The 18,285-nt window shown below is 44.2% G+C and overlaps 1 protein-coding gene across 1 annotated transcript in view; it reads left to right on the top strand.

The window, feature by feature from the left end:
- The first annotated feature begins 403 nt into the window (after positions 1-403).
- LOC102407744 (beta-hexosaminidase subunit beta) overlaps positions 404-18,285 on the top strand; it is a 33,057-nt gene continuing 15,175 nt past the window's right edge. The window contains exons 1-4 of the mRNA XM_025270856.3: positions 404-774; positions 7,507-7,652; positions 13,017-13,082; positions 18,105-18,151. Coding sequence (XP_025126641.3) covers positions 536-774; positions 7,507-7,652; positions 13,017-13,082; positions 18,105-18,151 — 498 coding nt within the window. The 5' untranslated portion in view covers positions 404-535. The remainder of the gene's footprint in view (positions 775-7,506; positions 7,653-13,016; positions 13,083-18,104; positions 18,152-18,285) is intronic.

Raw genomic sequence — 18,285 nt, 5'->3', positions numbered from 1 at the left:
ACTCAGAGTTGGACACGACTGAGCGACTTCGCTTTCACTTTTCACTTTCATGCATTGGAGAAGGAAATGGCAACCCACTCCAGTGTTCTTGCCTGGAGAATCCCAGCGACGGGGGAGCCTGGTGGCTGCCGTCTATGGGGTGACACAGAGTCGGACACGACTGAAGTGACTTAGCATAGCATAGCATAGCATCTGGTGTTAGGGACTGGAGGAAGTTGGGCGATCCGTGGCGTCAGTTCTGCCAACAGGAAGTCTGGGTGTGGGGAAACCCGTGTTGGGCTGGGCGCAGTCGGCTGCTGCGTCCGGGCGGTGGTCCGGCTGGCCGCCCCAGCCCTGTGGAGGCGGAGCCGAGGCGGGGCGGTGATCCCGAGGACGGCCCACCCGCCTGGAGGCGGAGTCCGGGCGAAGCACAGTCAGGTGACTTTCGGGCTCTCTTGCTGCACGCACCCTCCCCCGGATCCGAACGGGAAGTCGGGAGCCAAGGCGGCGGCTGGTGCTTACGGGGCGGGCCCCAGTGGAGAGCAGCTGAGCAGCCATGGAGCAGCGCGGGCTGGCGAGGCTGAGGCTACACGGGCTGCTGGCGCTGCTGGCGGCGCTGGCGGCGCGGACCCCGCGCGTTTCTGCTTCGGGAGACCTGAATCTTTGGCCCCTCCCTGTCTCTCTGAAGACGACCCCGAGCTTGTTTTACCTGTCGCCCGGAAACTTCTTCTTCGGACACAGCCCCACTTCCAAGGCCGGCCCCTCCTGCGCAGTCCTGCAGGAAGCGTTTCGGCGGTGAGCGCTCCCGACGGGCGGCCAGGGAGGGGACCCGGAGACACCGGGACGGGGAGGGACGGACCACCCTGGGACGCAGCGCAGGCGCGGGGGCCGAGAGGAGGCGCGCCTGAGAGCCTCTTACCACTTGCACAGGCATCCAGCCTCGCCGACGCTCTTGCCCCTATTTGACAGGTGAAGCGGCCGGTGACCAGGCCAAAGTCACGGGTCTAGAAGAGAGCAGAGCCCGCTTGAACCAGCAGGGACTGAAACGCAAGCTCTTCCCCTGACCTCCCGTCCCCTGCCCTCACCCCCGCCTCCTAAGGGACTTCCTGGGTGCTCTGGAACCCTGTTTTGGGTGCAGGATATTGAGCGGAAGGAGTAGGATGCTCAGAGTTTGTGGCCATGTTCGCCTCGGAGAATGGAGTGGATGGAGGGTTAAAGGCAGTTTATCTGGAGGGAATTCTAAGAGAAAGATGGGTTCTTAAAGTTTGGGGACTAGGGGTTTCCCGAAGTGGCTTGTCGTTTATAGGCAATCTGTCCTCCGCCAATCTGGTAACAGTTCAGATGGCAGAAAGTCCTTAGGCTGAAGCATTGCCCCAAACTCCCCTTCCCTTCCAAAATCCCTGTTCCATGCAAAGTGCTGGATGGTTTCTCCTCACTGCTGTGGTATGGCACTGTGCTGCACTACCTGCTTCTCCTTTTGTTTGCCAGAAACACGTATGTGCTTGCTCTCCCAGCTTCCTGCTTAGATCCTTAGCACCTCTCAGCCCTCCAGCCTCAGGTCTGTAACCTCATTGGCCACAGGGTGAATTGTGTAGTAGGGAGGCAGCCCACAGTGCTAGCTTTTTCTTTCTTTATAAAATTGATGTCAAGTTGATTGGGGGGTGTGGGGTGGGGCTTCTGTGGTGGCTCAGCTGGAAAGAATCTGCCTGCCAATGCAGGAGACACAAGAGACATGGGTTCCATCCCTACCTGGGTGGGGAAGATCCCCTGGAGGAGGAAATGGCAACCACTCCAGCATTCTTGCCTGGAAAATCCCCATGGACAGAGGAGCCTGGCGGGCTACAGTCCCTGGGGTCACAAAGCGTGGGACACGACTTACTGACTGAGCAACAGGAGGAGGTGATTTGTGGTGGTGTGCCACAGCGCTGGCTTTGCTAACTACACCGTGTGCAAGGCGACTGCCCTTGGGGAGATGTCTCAAGAAGCCCCAGTCTTCGACCTGTCCTAAAGGGCAGGACTGTCCTAAAGGTGCCCTGAAGGAGTGTGGTTTGGTGCCCACTGTACAGGTCCTTCCCTCCCTCAGATTTTGGTCCTTGTTCCCTGAGGTCATTAGAGCTTAATTGTGCTTGCAGGACACCACGCAGCTGGGAAGTAATGCAGGACTAGTCCAATTAGCACCTGCTGACCCCAGCTAGGCCTCGGACTTAGGCTTAAGCCGCAGAGACTTACGAAGTCGATGGCAGAGATGGTTTCTTCTCCTTCAGTTGGGAACCACTAAATAAGAAGAGGGATCATGTTACCCTCATTTTGGATGCATACTCTAGGGAGTCTGGTGTTGAATCTGCCATCAGGTCAGAATGGCTAGAGTCTGGGTGAAGAAGTAGCATCAAGGTGGTTGATTACCGGCCTTGGGATATTGAGAAGGAAAAAGTACCTGAAGGCCATTTGATGGAAGATCTTGAATTGGGAATCTTTTAAAAACAAACACACCTCATTTGCCCTGGGACTCAGTTCGTAAAACTGGATTTTCCTTCTGTGCCATACTGCTAGTAAAACAAGGACACAGTGATAAGCTGAATGGTATGAGTATGGCAAGAAAGTGTGGATGATGTAAGGCAACCATGGTTAGATAAGCCGAACTTGAATAAGCTGTGAGATGGTTTAAAAAACAAGGCTTGGCATCCTAAGGGAGTGCAGGGAGTTATCTGAGGACTTTGCCTAACTAATTTGTGCCCTGTGTGGCAAGCAGCTATTAATTATACCCTGTGTGTTAGGAAGCAGGTTACAAAACATTAGCCCTTATGGCTGAGACTTGAAAGCGTTCAGGAGAGTGTTCTAGTAAGCGAGGAGGGGCCTTTACTGCTTCAGAGAAAAGGCATGATGGCGTTGAAAAGGTTTAGAGATGATGGGGTGTTCTAGAATGTGTAGGCCATGGAGAACAGGTAAAACCAAGGCCCCAGTGTGTTCAGATCCTCATGGCTCCTGTCTCCTGAAGAACCCACTTGTAACAACCCCTGCTTTGAAACAGTATGCATTTTGCAGGCAGAGTTCTGTCTGTCTGGTACGTGGCTGCTTCCTTAGCTTTTAGAACAAGATCACATGCCAGTTTTTTCTTTTTCTTTTTCCCTTTTTCCCTCCTTGGTTAACTGGAACTTTAGTTTCAGATCCTGACAAGCTAAAATGGGCTTCCCTGGTGGCTCATATGGTAAGGAATCTGCCTGCAATGCAGGAGACCATAGGGAATGGCTACCCACTCAAGTATCCTTGCCCGGAGAATTCCATGGACAGAGGAGCCAGGCAGGCTACAATCCATGGGGTCGCAAAGAGTTGGAGACGATGGAGCTATTGACTGTTCATACACACCTCGGATACCACTATCAGATCCTTTTGGGTTTTCTGTTAGAGTTTTAATATCTAGGGCCAAGCTTTTCCTTATTTGGGATAGCCAGCATCTGACTCAAATCTTAAAGCTGCTGACAGCTTTAATTTCCCTTAAAAATTTTTTTTTAAATTGTGGTAATGTATACATAAGATTCGGAGAAGGCAATGGCACCCCACTCCAGCACTCTTGCCTGGAAAACCCCATGGACGGAGGAGCCTGATGGGCTGCAGTCCATGGGGTTGCTAAGAGTCAGACACGACTGAGCGACTTCACTTTCACTTCTCACTTTCATGCATTGGAGAAGGAAATGGCAACCCACTCCAGTGTTCTTGCCTGGAGAATCTCAGGGACGGGGGAGCCTGGTGGGCTGTCATCTATGGGGTCGCACAGAGTTGGACACGACTGAAGCGACTTAGCAGCAGCAGCAGCAGCATACATAAGATTACTATGTATTCAGTTGTGTCTGACTCGTGGCCCCATGGGCTGTAGCCCTCCAGGCGCCTCTGCCCATAGAATTTTCTAGGCAAGAATACTGGAGTGGGTTGTCATTTCCTGCTCCAGGGTATCTTCCCAACCCAGGGATGGAACCACCGTCTCTGTGTCTCATGCATTGGCAGCTGAGTTCTTTACCACTCGCGCCACCTGGGAAGCCCTAGGATGCATTTTTAGCTCTATAGTTTTGTGATCTTTATTTCCTTTTGAATCTGTCAGGATTTTTCGATAGGGATTTCCCTGGTGGTTCAGGGGCTTAGACTTCCTGGACATTGCCAATGCAGGGGCCCAGGTTCAGTCCTAAGTAAGGGAACTAGAATCCCACATGCCAGAACTAAGGCTCAGCCCTGCCAAATAAATAAATAATGTATTTTTAAATTATAAAAAGATTTTCCTAAGCTAATGATTTTCCTCAGCACCTTTATTTGTTTCACTGTAGTTAACTGGTTATATGGAAGTCACTGGTTAACTTCCATATACTTCCAAGTTCATCAGAACTTTCCCATCTCTCCTTACTTCCCTGGAAAAAACCCTAGACAGTCTTATATATAAGTAGCTTATGCAGCCTTCTGGCTTCTCAGAATCTGCTGTATATCTTAGGCTTTGAAGACTATGTGAAATTTTATCTTCTAGTACCTTCAAGTGTTTATTTCCTACCCTCTTCCTCTGATAGTTGGGTACCAGCAGAATGTAAATTTTCCAGGCCCTAGTGAAGATTCTTTGGTGTTATTAGCTGGGATACTTTGGTTGGAAGGTAACAGGAGTCCCGACTCAGTCTGGCTTGAGCAAAAAAAGAAAGCCTCTTATCTCACATGTTGTTGTTGTTCGGTTGCCCAGTCGTGTCCAACTCTCTGCGACCCCATGGAGGCAGCACGCCAGACCTCTGTCCCTCACCATCTTCTGAAGTTTGCCCAAGTTCATTTCCTTGTATTGGCGATTCCATCCTGCCATCTCATCATATGATACCCTCTTCTTCTACCCTCAATCTTTCCCAGCATCAGGGACTTTTCCAGTGAGTCAGCTGTTCACATCAGATGACCAAAATAGTGGAGCTTCAGCATCAGTCCTTCCAGTGAATAGTCAGGGTTGATCGCCCTTAGGATTGGCTGGTTTGATCTCCTTGCTGTCCAAGGGACTCTCAGGAGTCTTCTTCAGCACTGCGGTTTGAAGGCATCAATTCTTAGGTGTTCTGCCTTCTTTACAGTCCAGTTCTCACAACCATACATGACCACTGGAAAGACCACAGCCTTGACTATACGGACCTTTGTCCACAGAGTAATGTCTCTGCTTTTCAGCATGCTGTCTAGTTTTCATAGCTTTCCTGCCAAGAAGCATATATCTTCTGATCTCATGGCTACAGTCACCATCCACAGTGATTTTAGAGCCCAAGAAGAGGAAATCTGTCACGAACTTCCACCTTTTCCCCCTCTGTTTTCCATGAAGTAATGGGGCTAGTAGCTAATTCAGTAAAGAATCTGCCTGCAAACCTGGAGACCCGGATTCGATCCCTGGTGTGGGAATATCCTCTGGAGAAGGAAATGGTAACCTACTTCAGTATGCTTGCCTCGAGAGTCCTGTGGACAGAGGAACCTGGCAGGCCACAGTCCATGGGGTCGCAAGAGTCAGACATGACTTAGCATCTAAACCCCCACCTAATTGTGCCAGATGCCATGATCTTAGTTTTTTTAATGTTTAGTTTTAAGCCAGCTCTTTCTCTCCCCTCCTTCACCCTTATCAGGAGGCTCTTTAGTTTTTCTTCACTTTCTACCATTAGAGTAGCGTCATCCCTATGTCTAAGGTTCTCCCGCCTATCTTGATTGCAGCTGATAACTCATCCAGTCCAGCATTTCTCATGATATGCTCAGCGTACAGTTTAAACAAACAGGGTGACAGCAGATAGTCCTGTCTACTCCTTTCTCAGTCTTGAACCATTTAGTCGTTAGTGGCTCAGACAGTAAAGAGTCTTACACATTGGGAAGTCCAAAAGCAGGGAGGATTTCAGGGCTAGTTGGCTCCGTGGCTCAACAGTATCATTAGGAAATCTGTATTCTCGTCATCTCTGACCTGCTTTCTTTGGTGTGGCTGCCACTTGTGTAGTTACCACATACAGAGAAAGTTTTCTTCTTGGTGCTCACCTCGGAGAGGAGTGCTCACCCTTCTCCCATCTCTGCCCCATCACTGGTCAGAATGGGCTTGCACACCCAGGATTATTGGTTTGATTACTTTTATAATGGGGACCTCATAAGAGTCACTTGGGGTTGTGGCCCAGGCAACTTTTAAAATCACACTCGTAGAGACTCTGATTCTGAAGATCTGGACATCAGTGAAAGTCAAAGTCGCTAGGTTGTGTCTGATTCTTTGTGACCCCATGGACTATACAATCCATGAAATTCTCCAGGCCAGAATAGTGGACTGGGTAGCCTTTCCCTTCTCCAGGGGGTCTTCCCTACCCAGGGATGGAACCCAGGTCCCACATTGCAGGCAGAGTCTTTGCCAGGTGAGCCACCAGGGAAGCCCCTGGACATCAGTACCTGATTGCAAAATGCTCCCAGGTGATGCTGATGTGCAGCTTGAGGTGGGAGCTTCTAGCTGGACTCATACCAGGTAGCAGGGGTTTGAGAAGTCAATGACATCACCTCCTACCACGTATGTATTTTGGCTTGTGGTGTTCAGTCGCCAATCATGTGAGATGCTTTGTGACCCTATGGACTGCGGCACATCAGGCTCCTCTGTCCTTCATTATCTCCCGGAGTTTGCACAAATGTATGCCCGTTGAGTGCCTGATGCTATCTAATCATTTCATCCTCTGTCACCCCTTTCTTCTTTTGTCTTCAATAAAACATGGCTACAATGCTTATCGACTGTACCGGCTCCCACTCTAGTAGGGCAGAAAGTGAAAAGCAGTAGAGTCTCTTGATGAGGGTGAAAGAAGACAGGGAGAAAGCTGGCTTAAAACTCAACATTCAAAAAGCTAAGATCATGGCATCCAGTCACATCACTTCATGGCAAAGAGGGAAACAATGGAAACAGTGAAAGTTTTCATTTTCTTGGGCTCCAAAATCATTGCAGACAGTGACTGCAGCCAGAAAATTAAAAGACCCTTGCTTCTTGGAAGGAAAGCTATGATAAACCTAGACAGTGTATTAAAAAGCACTGACATCACTTTGTTGACAAAGGTCCATATAGTCAAAACTATAGTTTTTCCAGTAGTCCTGTATGGATGTGAGAGTTGGACCATAAAGAGATCTGAGCACTGAAAAATTGGTGCTTTCAAATTGTGGTGCTGGAGAAGACTCTGGAGAGTCCCTTGAACTGCAGGGAGATCAAATCAGCTGATCCTAAAGGAAATCAACCCTGAATATTAATTGGAAGGACTGGTGCTGAAGTTCTAATTCTTGGGCCACCTGATGTGAGAGCTGACTCTGGAAAAGACCCTGATGCTGGGGAAGATTAGGGCAGGAAGAGAAGGGGAGGACAGAGGATGAGATAGCTGGATGGCATCACTGACTCGATAGAAAAGAGTTCCAGCAAACTCTGGGAGATACTAAAAGACAGGGAAGCCTGGTGTGCAGTACTTCAAGGAGTCACAGTCAGACCCGACTTGGCGAAGGAGCAATAGCTTAATAATTTGTTTGAATTTCTCTCTCACACAGATATTATGACTATATTTTTGGTTTCTACAAGTGGCATCATGGCTATAATAAAATTCCAAGTGAAATGGAGTTACAGAAACTTGAAGTCTCTGTCATCATGGACCCAGAATGTGACAATTTCCCCAGCATCGCTTCAGATGAGTCTTGTGAGTACCTGTGTCATGGGAGTGGACTGTACACAAAGCTGCTTGTTACAGACTCGAGGGCCAGAAGCTGACTCTACTCCCTGAACTATTGTGAGCTCGTAACCAGTGAGTTTATAATTATTATTTAAAAATAACCATGAGGGAACGTCACTGGTGGTCCAGTGGTTAAGACTCTGCACGTCCACTGCAGGGAGCACAGGTTTGATCCTTAGATGGGGAACTAAAGTCCCACATGCTGCACATTGGCAATAATAAATAACTAAATAATTACTGTTAAAAGTCTGATGGCAAAACTAAAACATAATCATTGCAGGAAATCTTTAAGTACAGTAAGTGAAGAGGAGGAATTAAATTATTCATAATCCCAGCACTCAAGAGTTAACCTCTGTTACTTAACATATTTTTTTTGCAGAGTAATGTATTTGAATATTTTACATAGATATAAATAAAAGCATAAGATAAAGAATGGCATGAAAAGGGGGTCTAATTCTGTACATGTGGTTTTCTGTTTTTCTCTTTTGCATGTGCTATGCTAAGTTCCTTCAGTCGTGTCTAACTCTTTGAGACCCCGTGGACTGTACTCTGCCAGGCTCCTCTGTCCATGGGATTTCCTAGGCAAGAACACAGGAGTGGTTTGCCATTCCTTTCTCCAGAGAATCTTCATGACCCAGGGATTGAGCCCGTATCTCTCATGTCTCCTGCATTGACATGCAGGTTCTTTACCACTAGCACGACCTGGGAAGCCTCTTTTTTGCCTACAAACATGAATTTCACTAAATGTTTTTCAATGACAGCATTTTTAGTGGCTGAATAATGTTCAACCAATTATATGGATGTGCCAAATCTTACTTGGCTTATCCCTTAATTTTGGACATCTAGATAGTTTTTTTTTAAATCAAGCTTGTGCTTATAGGCATGATCTTTCTCTCTCTGTCTCTCTCTTTTTTTTTTTTTTGGCACAGTATGTGGGATCTTAGTTCCCTGACCAAGAACTGAACCTGTGCCCCTTGCAGTAGGGGCACAGAATCCTAACCACGGGACCTCTAGAGAAGTCCTGGCATGATTTCTGTTTATAACTAAGTTGACACGTAGATAATGCAGAACTGAGAGGGATGAAGTTTTTCACTTTCATTTATATTTATGTTGTATTATATTTCTATTCCATCTTCATTTATGTTGATTGAAAATATAATCAACATTTAGCTACATAATTTTTTGTCTGTGTTAAATATTATTATCCAGGGCTTTTCCTAACTTGTTCTAGAAAGAATAAGCAGATGGGCAGACCTTTATCATAGCATGTACCAACTGGAAATTATGTGGAATTATATCAAAGAATCAAAGAAGAGCAATGGGTGATTTAAGATTAGTGCAGAAAGAGCAGGCTGGTGAGTCAGGTGTAAAAATAGAAAGGAAAATGCACATCTTAGAGAAAAGATTAACCCCTTGTTCTCAGACTGCCTCACAGACAGTTAAAGTGCATCTCTTCCTCCTTTTGGTTAGATTAGAGATGAGATTTCTTGATGCATTGATACATCTTTTTGCAAAATAACTTCATTTCTCTTCCATTCTGTGGCTGTTCTTAGAAGAGAAACAGGACGGTTTGCCACATTAGTCATGTAGTTGACAGCATTAAGACACTTTATGAATTAGATTTTGCAATCTGAAATGAGGAATGATCAGCAAATTACCAAGGAATCTTTGCTGACTGGCAGTATAATGACATATTGTAAAATCCAAACAATGGAATGTGTCGAGGCTGGGGAGTTACAGTCTGTCTTGCATTCAGCTTTGCAAACCCCATTTTTCTGAAAGGGAGACTTTTGGAGATAAGCTAACCATGAAATATTCTGGTTAAAGGATAAACTAGTTTTAAACTAGTTGTTGATGATGATGATGATAGAAGTAACACACAAATGGAAATAACAAGATATCAACCACTGTCCAAGGGTACGAGGAAATCTTGGAGAAACTGACGAGTGTTAACAGCAGCATCAAGTAAAATAAGAACAGGCATTTGCTCAGAACCAGATGTAGACTAATTTCTACCATAGAGAAGTCATTGCATACATCAAGAATGCTCTCTGTGGTTTGTCTGCCACAGTGAATGTTTATAAGCAAAACGAAGTGTTCTTCACTAGAAGAATGGCTGCATACATCTTGTCAGTTGACATTAGAGAATACTCTTCAACAATTGAGAATGAACAAGTGGAGTTACAGGGCTTCTCTAGTGGTCCAGTGTTTAAGAATCTGCGTGCCATAGAGAGGACGCGCGTTTCGCCCCCTGATCTGGGAAGATCCCATATGCTGAGGAGCAGCTAAACCCCACGGCCACAACTACTGCGCCCATGTGCCACGCGACTGAAGCCTGCGAGCCTGAGAGCCTGTGCTCTGCACAAGAGAGACGACCACAGCGAGACCCCCGCGCACTGCCCCTCGAGAGGAGTCCCCGCCCGCCGCAGCCAGAGAAAGCCCGCGCGCGGCAGTGACGACCCAGTGCAGCACACGCCAGTAAACACAGTACTTAAAGAAGAAGCGGAGACAGAACGACACGGAGGACTTGCCCAGATAAACTGCTGAGCTGGACAAGGGAAGACACATCATAATGTGTGCAGGAGGATCCCGTTTATATACCAGCATATATACAGGAAGGTGCACGTAAAGCAGCGTTCTGCTTCTTGCCGCGTGCATATAGCAGTGCCCAGGAAAAGCCCTGCTGTTTCCTCTAAGGCAAGAAGGGGGAGTTCAGTGGGCATCTCACAGGGGATTTAGTCTTACCTATAACATTTTATTAAAAAGAGGAACCCATTGCTGTTATTTGCATGTATACCCTTCAAAACAACAGTGTGGTGCAAAAAGTATGGAAAGGGATAACTGAAAGAAAGATGCCTTCGTTCCACCTCAGGGAGCTTATCAGTGTTAAGACGAAGAATTTGGCTTTGAAATAAGAATTCTATAGCTTATTTGTCCATATATTCAGGAAACACAATCTCCTCCTTATGGCTTTATATGTGTGCTTTTGCATTGGGTTGAATCAGAATCCTTTTAAATATCAGCCAGTCCTCAGCTGTTGGAAAATAATTGGCATCAGGTATATGCCACCTGTTAATGGTTTTAGATAAGTCTTTGTGCTGACTGATTCCAGGAGATCTCAGAAGTGGAATGTGGCAAAAACTGGCTTTTAAACCATGATCAGTGAAATAGTGAGTTTCATTTAGGGAGCTTAAACTAAGGATTTAATAGCGGGGAGGAATCGTGATTCGACTGTGGTCATAACAGCAATACCGTTCTTAGCCTGGCCTTTAGCTAACTCTCAACTGTTCGTCTGATGGAAAGGCTTCCTTGTCAGAAGGTTGTCACCTGATTGTTGGCTGTTGGTAGAGCTGTTTCCCTGTGTGTAGCCTACGGTTAGGCAACAGCCTGGGTGACGGTGGTGCAGGGAGATGATGGAGCAGAGACACCATGTCAGATCAGGACCCTGCAGCCCTCGAGTGTCTGCTGCTGCAGAGTCTTCCCGGTCTCATCCCTTTAGCTTTCCACCTCTCTGTGCCTTCTGGTGCTTTACTTTGTCTGTGGACGACTCCATGAGAAAGCTCTCTAAACACTGAAATGACTGTTGGGGCAACCTCTAGTTGCAGTGTGTGCGCTCAGTTGCACCATGTGGGACCTTAGCTCCCCAACCAAAGACTGAACTCCTGTCCCCTGCATTAGAAGGCAGATTCTGGACGACAAGCAAGATCCCAGCAAGTGAGTGTTAAGGAAGATTCAGGAGAATGTCAGGGGTATTAGGTACAAGGCAAGTAGGGGGCACAGGGAGAGAAGGGCCGGAGTAGAGAAATCTCTGGTCTTACAGAGTGCAAGACTGATACCAGAGGCTTCATCAAGGAATTATGGGCACTGAGGAGTTTGCCCTTTTGACTTAAATTCTTAGCTTAAGTAAGACCCTGCTCTGTAGAGGGGTATCAGGAGAGAACTCTCCAGTAAGGGAGAATGAGGAATCATGGCGGTGTTACCAGGTTCCTGATGTGAGCAACTTGGCTGGCTGGAGTGAGGAGAGGATGAGTCCAGAGCCCAGCAAGTGCGAAGAGGAAAAAGTTCATTCTGGGGCTTGTGGAGTTTAAGGAAGAACCTATGGGATTTCTGGGGCTTCCCTGATACCTCATATGGTAAAGAATTCGCCTGCAATACAGGAGACCCTGGTTCGATTCCTGGGTCGGAAAGATCCCCTGGAGAAGTGGGGTAGGCTACCCACTCCAGTATTCTTGGGATTCCCATGTGGCTTAGGTGGTAAAGAATCCCCAAGAAATGTGGGAGATCTGGGTTCGATCCCTTGGTTGGGAAGATCCCCTGCAGACAGGAAAGGCTGCCCACTCCAGTATTCTGGCCTGGAGAATTCCATGGACTGAGAATTCCATGGAGTCGCAAAGATTCCGACAGGACTGAGCAACTTTCACTTTTCACGGAACTTCTAAGTGAGGATACACAGAAGGCAGTTGGAGATACAGGTTTGGAGCTCAGGAGAAAAGTGATCCAGAAATAGCAATGATATGTTTTGGGAAATGTACTGTGTATCATTGAAGGAATAAAAGCAAACATTTTTTTCCTTCCAGTTTTACTGAGGCATAACTGACACCCAGCACTGTGTAAGTCTAGGTGTGCAGTACAATGATCTGACCTACATACGTCGTGAAATGATCGTCACAGGACATTAGTGAACGTCATCTCATGTAGATACAAAATTAAAGAAACAAAAACGTTTTTGTCTTGATGAGAACTCTTATGATTTACTCTCTGGACAGCTTTCGTGTCTAGCACACAGCCGTGCTGACTGTCCATGACGTTGTACGTCACGTCCCTGGCACTTACTTATCTTATAACCAGAAGTGAGCACCTTTTGCCTGCCTTTGCCCAGTTACCACCCGCCTCTGGTAACCAAGAGTCTTCTCTCTCCTTCTGTGAGCTTGCTTGTTTTGGAGTATAATTACCTTATGACACTGTGTTCATTCCCCTTACACACCGTGGTGAGTCAGTATTTCTGTCCATTTTTACACATAAGCCTAACTCAGGACTCTGTTCTGATGGAAAGGCTACCTCGTCGGAAGACTGTCACCTGATGACCAGCTGTGGATAGACCTGTTTTCCCTGGGTGTCACCAGCTGTCACGCGACACCCTGAGTGGTGGTGGCCGGGCAGGGTGATGATGACGCAGAGAACTTTTTATTCTTTCCTGGGTTTTCGAGGTATAATTGACATAACATTGTATTAGTTTCAGGTTTACAACATAATGATTTGATATTTGTATATAATGTAAAATGTTGCCATCTGTCACCAACAAGAGACATTTCTTTCTTTTTTCCAATACAGACACTTTACTGGTGAAAGGACCAGTGGCCACGCTCACTGCCAACAGGGTTTGGGGAGTGTTACGAGGTAAGTTCTACGTAGTTTCATTGTTATTTTCTAGTAAGGAAATAGTTCCAGTTGCCACTTTGGGAAATCAAGCATATTAGTAGAAAACTTTGCTTCCTTGGGCCCTTTATAGATTTGTTGGGTATTTCCAAAACAATTTCCATTCAGTACTGTATATACCACTTAAAGATCATTTATATATACCACTTAATGAAAGATCATTTGACCTTTTAAAAATGTTTGAAGGTTATTGCATTCATAATGCTTCAATTCCTTGATGTTCTTGAACTGTAATATTTATTGTTAAAATAAATAGTTAAAATGGCCCTGATCTGCTCCAATTAGATTTTGTTTTATCATGCGTTCCCTCTTGTCACCTTCAGTAGCAAGCATGTCCTTTATGCATTTGATTTATTTATTCAAACAACAGTATACTCATATTTTTTTTTGTACCAGTCTATTAGTGCAGAAGCAGAAAAATGAAGAGGAAAGTCATGGTCCCAATAAAACATGTCCAACTCTCCGTGTGTGGTGATGTTCTCTGCTTGCTATGCTAAGATGCTCATGACCTCAGCACAGCATAAACGCACGTGCCATGGCATGTGAGAGTCCTTATCGACTCAGCTGGTTCTTCTCCAGTGTCTCCTTTCAGGAGTGGAGTTGTACTTGATCTCATTATCCATTTTCATCTGAATCCACTGGGGAATTAGACGATTCTTCTTCTGTTTCTTGGCCAGGAATGATTTGATTCTGGGAGTCTCAAGAAAAGTTCAGGAACAGAGGCAACCACACACTATGATGACCTAGAAAAGAAGAGAACCCTTCCCCCATTTTAAATTCCGGTGAATTTAGAAATGTAACAACGTTTGCAGGAATGCTGTGAAAAGATAAAAATATACTCTAGAGGGATTGGAGGCAGTGAGCAGAGAAGAATTTTCCTGTGACTTTCAGTCTGAACTTCAGAGTTCAGGCATTGGGACATTTACTTACTGCAAATGTAACTACAGATATTATCATCTAGATTATTTGCATATAATGGGATGTGATGTTAAACTGTTACCACTTTGGTCTGCCTGTCTAGCCTGGGGCCTGTTAGGGAAATCAGCTTTATTGATCTCTGTCCTGATCCACATAACAACTTTTGAGAACCTTTTGTGAATCCAGTCCAGGAAGTCCTTATTTTCCACTTACTCAGACTATGAAAGTAACAAATGTGCCATAAATGATATTTGAGGGTGCTGCCACTTAACAGAAAATTCCAAAGTTATTCTGTATTTGGGGCTAGGAGGAAGACTAGCCAAAGCAACTTTGAACTTTTCATTCTTCCCTAATTTTCTTGAGGTAAAATTGACATAACATTATATTAGTTTCAGTTTTACAGCATAATGATTTGATATTTGTACATAATGCAGATGATCACCACAGTAAGTTTACTTTCCATCCGTCACCACACACAGTTAGAAAAGAATTGCTTTTCTTATGATGAGAACTTCTGAGATTTACTCTTTTTAGCAACTTGCAAATAGGTAGCACAATATTTATTAATTACAGTCACTATGCTGTGCCTCGCATCTCTAGGACTTATGACTATACGAAAGATTGTACTTTTGATCCCCTTCACCCATTTTGCCTACCCCCTACCCCTGCCTCTAGTAACTACCAATCTATTTTTTATATTTATGAGCTTGGTTTTTGATTTTTCAGATTCCACATCTAATTGAGATCATGTAGTGTTTGTCTTTCTCTGTCTTATTTCATTTAGCAGAACGGCCTTAAGTTCCATCCATGTTGTCGCAAACAGCAAGATTTCCTTCTTTCTGTGGCTGAACAGTATTCCATTGTATACATATGCACACTGCATCTTTATCCATTCATCCCTTGACGGATAGGTTGTTTCCGTATCTTGGCTATTGTAGTTAATGCTGCAGTGAACACAGAGGTACATATATTTGGGGTGGAGGGACTTAGTGTTTTTGTTTTCTTTGGATAAATACCCAGAGGCGGAATTGCTGGATCATGTGGTAGCTATATAGAGGCTTCACCAGTTTATATTCCCATGAACAGTACATAAGGGATCCTTTTACTGCATGTCCTCGCCAGCACTTTTTATTTCTCGTGCTGTTGACCATGGCCATTCTAACAGGTGTGAGGGGACAGGTCCCTGTGGGTTTGGTTTGCCTTTCCCTGATGGTTAGTGATGCTGAGCACCTTCTCATTTCCCTGTTGGCTATTTATGTGTCTTCCTTGAAAAAAATACTTGTTCAGAATCTTCTACCCATTTTTTAATTGGACTCTTTGTTTTTTGCTATTGAGTTGTTTGAGTTCTTTATATATTAACCCCTTAATAGATACATAATTTGCAAGTATCTTCTCCCCTCTGGTGGATTGTCTTTTCATTTTGTTGATGATTTCCTTTGATGTGCAGAAGCTTTTTACTTTGGTGTCATCCCATTTATTTTTGCTTTTATTTCTTTTGCTTTTGGTGTCATCCTAATAATTAATTCTTTTTTATTGTTTAGTAGAGTTCACTAGTGAAGCCTTCCAGTCCTGGCCTTTGTTGGAGATGTTTTATTATTGTTACCTTCTCCTTACTAGTAATCAGTCTCAGATTCAGTTTTCTTCGTAATTCAGTCTTGGTAGTTTTCTCTCTGGGAGTTTATTCATTTCTTCTAAGTTGTCAAATTTGTTGGCATATAATCGGTCATAGTAGTCTCTTAACGATCTTCCGTGTTTTTGTAGTATGTTGTCACATCTTCTCTGCTATTTGAGTTTGTACTACAGGGAAGCCCTGGAGATAGCGTGGGTTTGGGTCTAGACCACTGCAGTAAAGTGACTATCTCAGTAAAGGGAATCACAGAAATATTTTGGTTTCCCAGTGCATATAAAAGTTATGCTTACACTGTCCTGTGGTTTTTCAATAGTACAGCGCAATAGCATTATGTCTTAAAAATAGGTACATACCTTAATTTAAAAATTGTTGTCATTGTTTAGTCAGTAAGTCGTGTCTGACTCTTTGTGACCCCATGGACTGTAGCCCACCAGCCCCCTCTGTCCATGGGATTTCCCAGGCAAGAATACTGGAGTTGGTTGTGTTTCCTCCTCCATTTAAAAAATGCTTTATTGGTGAAAAATACTGATCGTCATCTAACAATAACAGGCTTGCCACAAACTTTTTATTTGTAGAAAACACAGTATTTGTGAAATACAAGAGACTGAATTACAATAAAGTGAGGTATACTGTATTCTTAGGTTAAAATTTTCCTTGGCAATACAGTTGTCAGGTAGAATCATGAATTTTGGTAAAGTCAAGGCTAGATAGAGGAATTGGCCTATAATATAGGCTGACACTATTTTTCTGGGCTCCAGAATCACTGCAGATGGTGAATGCAGCCATGAAATTAAAAGACGCTTACTCCTTGGAGGGAAAGTTATGACCAACCTAGACAGCATATTAAAAAGCAGAAACATTACTTTGCTGGCAAAGGTCCGTCTAGTCAAGGCTATGGTTTTTCCAGTGGTCATGTATGAATGTGAGAGTTGGACTATAAAGAAAGCTGAGTGCTGAAGAACTGATGCTTTTGAACTGTGGTGTTGGAGAAGACTCTTGAGAGTCCCTTGGACTGCAAGGAGATCCAACCAGTCCATCCTAAAGGATATCAGTCCTGGGTGTTCCCTGGAAGGACTGATGCTAAAGCTGAAACTCTAATACTTTGGCCACCTGATGCAAAGAGTTGACTCATTGGAAAAGACCCTGATGCTGGGAAAGATTGAGGGCAGGAGGAGGAGACGACAGAGGATGAGATAGTTGGGTGGCATCACTGATTCAATGGACATGGGTTTGTGTGGACTCTGGGAGTTGGTGATGGACAGGGAGGCCTGGTGTGCTGCGGTTCATGGGGTCGCAAAGAGTCGGACACGACTGAGCGACTGAACTGAACTGATGGGGAACAGTGCACATGAATAAACAAGTCTCTGCAGGTATAAATAAAACACTGTTTAAGTTCGGCCTTTATGGTTTCATGGTGTTTTCTGAGCCTCTTAGCCCTCTGTTAAGTTTAGGTACTGATAGCTTATGGCGAAGGGTGTTGGATTCCTGATCTCCAAAGATTTAACTTTGGGACCAGGGACCATGCTTGATCACTCAAGAGCTTTTGTGTAGTGAAGTTTTATTAAAGTGAAAATGGGACAGAGAAAGCTTCTGACACAGACATCAGAAGGGGCATGGAGAGTGCCCCGTTCCGGGCAGTTAGCAAGGGAGTTTTAAAATTAGTTATTATATTATATTATATTATACTTTTTAAAGTATATACCTTAAAAAGTATACTTTTTATATTATACTTTTTAAATTAGTTATTATAATAAATCAAAAGAATGTCTCTAGGTTGTAAAAATTTTACCAGACCCACTCCCACAATTTACATTTTAGGATAACTGGATTAGAACTTAACAATAGAAAGATCCTACCAGACCAGGATTAGTCAGAAAGTTTTCAGGAAGGAGTTTAAACTTGAGTTATCTCTTGTGTAATCATTAGTTCCAGGCTTAAAGAAAAAAACTTTTTATGTGACTAAGACTAAGGAATGTAGAGAAAAAAAAAGTTTGTCCTTTCCTTCTCCTTGAGAACCCCAGAGCCCTCTCTCCTCGGGGTGCCCCTGGACTTATCACCCTGCCTTGGAATTGACTCTCTCAGTACGTTCTACAGTGCCTATAATAATTTATTATAAAAACTCTTTCTTATAATGCCATTTCCTTCTCCAATATAAATTTATTAAGGACCTATAATTTTATTTTCTTAAATCACTATTTTTTGTGTTTATCATTCAAACACAAACATGGGTATGGGTACAACAAAGTAAAGCATTTTTTTTCTAATAGCAATGGGGATTTTTTTTTAATTGAGCTTTGATTTTAGAGAATGTTACCGAGTATAGCATACTTAATTTTATTTGCCTTTTCTGGTTATGTTTCTGTGTTTGGATAATATATCTTTTATTGTCTCCTTTATAAATTAACACAATAAATTATAAATTTTATTTTCCTCAGGTTTAGAGACCTTTAGCCAGTTGATTTATCAAGATTCTTACGGAACTGTAAGTATGATTATTGTATGTTACTAACATTATTGGGTAGACTTAATAAAACATTCTATAGGAAAAATGTCAACTTTTTAGCTATTTATTGCTTCTTGAATGTTTCTTCTCCTCAAGTGTGTTTCGTAGATGGT

The sequence above is a fragment of the Bubalus bubalis genome, chromosome 19 (assembly GCF_019923935.1).
Source record: "Bubalus bubalis isolate 160015118507 breed Murrah chromosome 19, NDDB_SH_1, whole genome shotgun sequence".
Taxonomy (NCBI): domain Eukaryota; kingdom Metazoa; phylum Chordata; class Mammalia; order Artiodactyla; family Bovidae; genus Bubalus; species Bubalus bubalis.
This window is presented reverse-complemented; position numbering and strand designations above follow the sequence as displayed.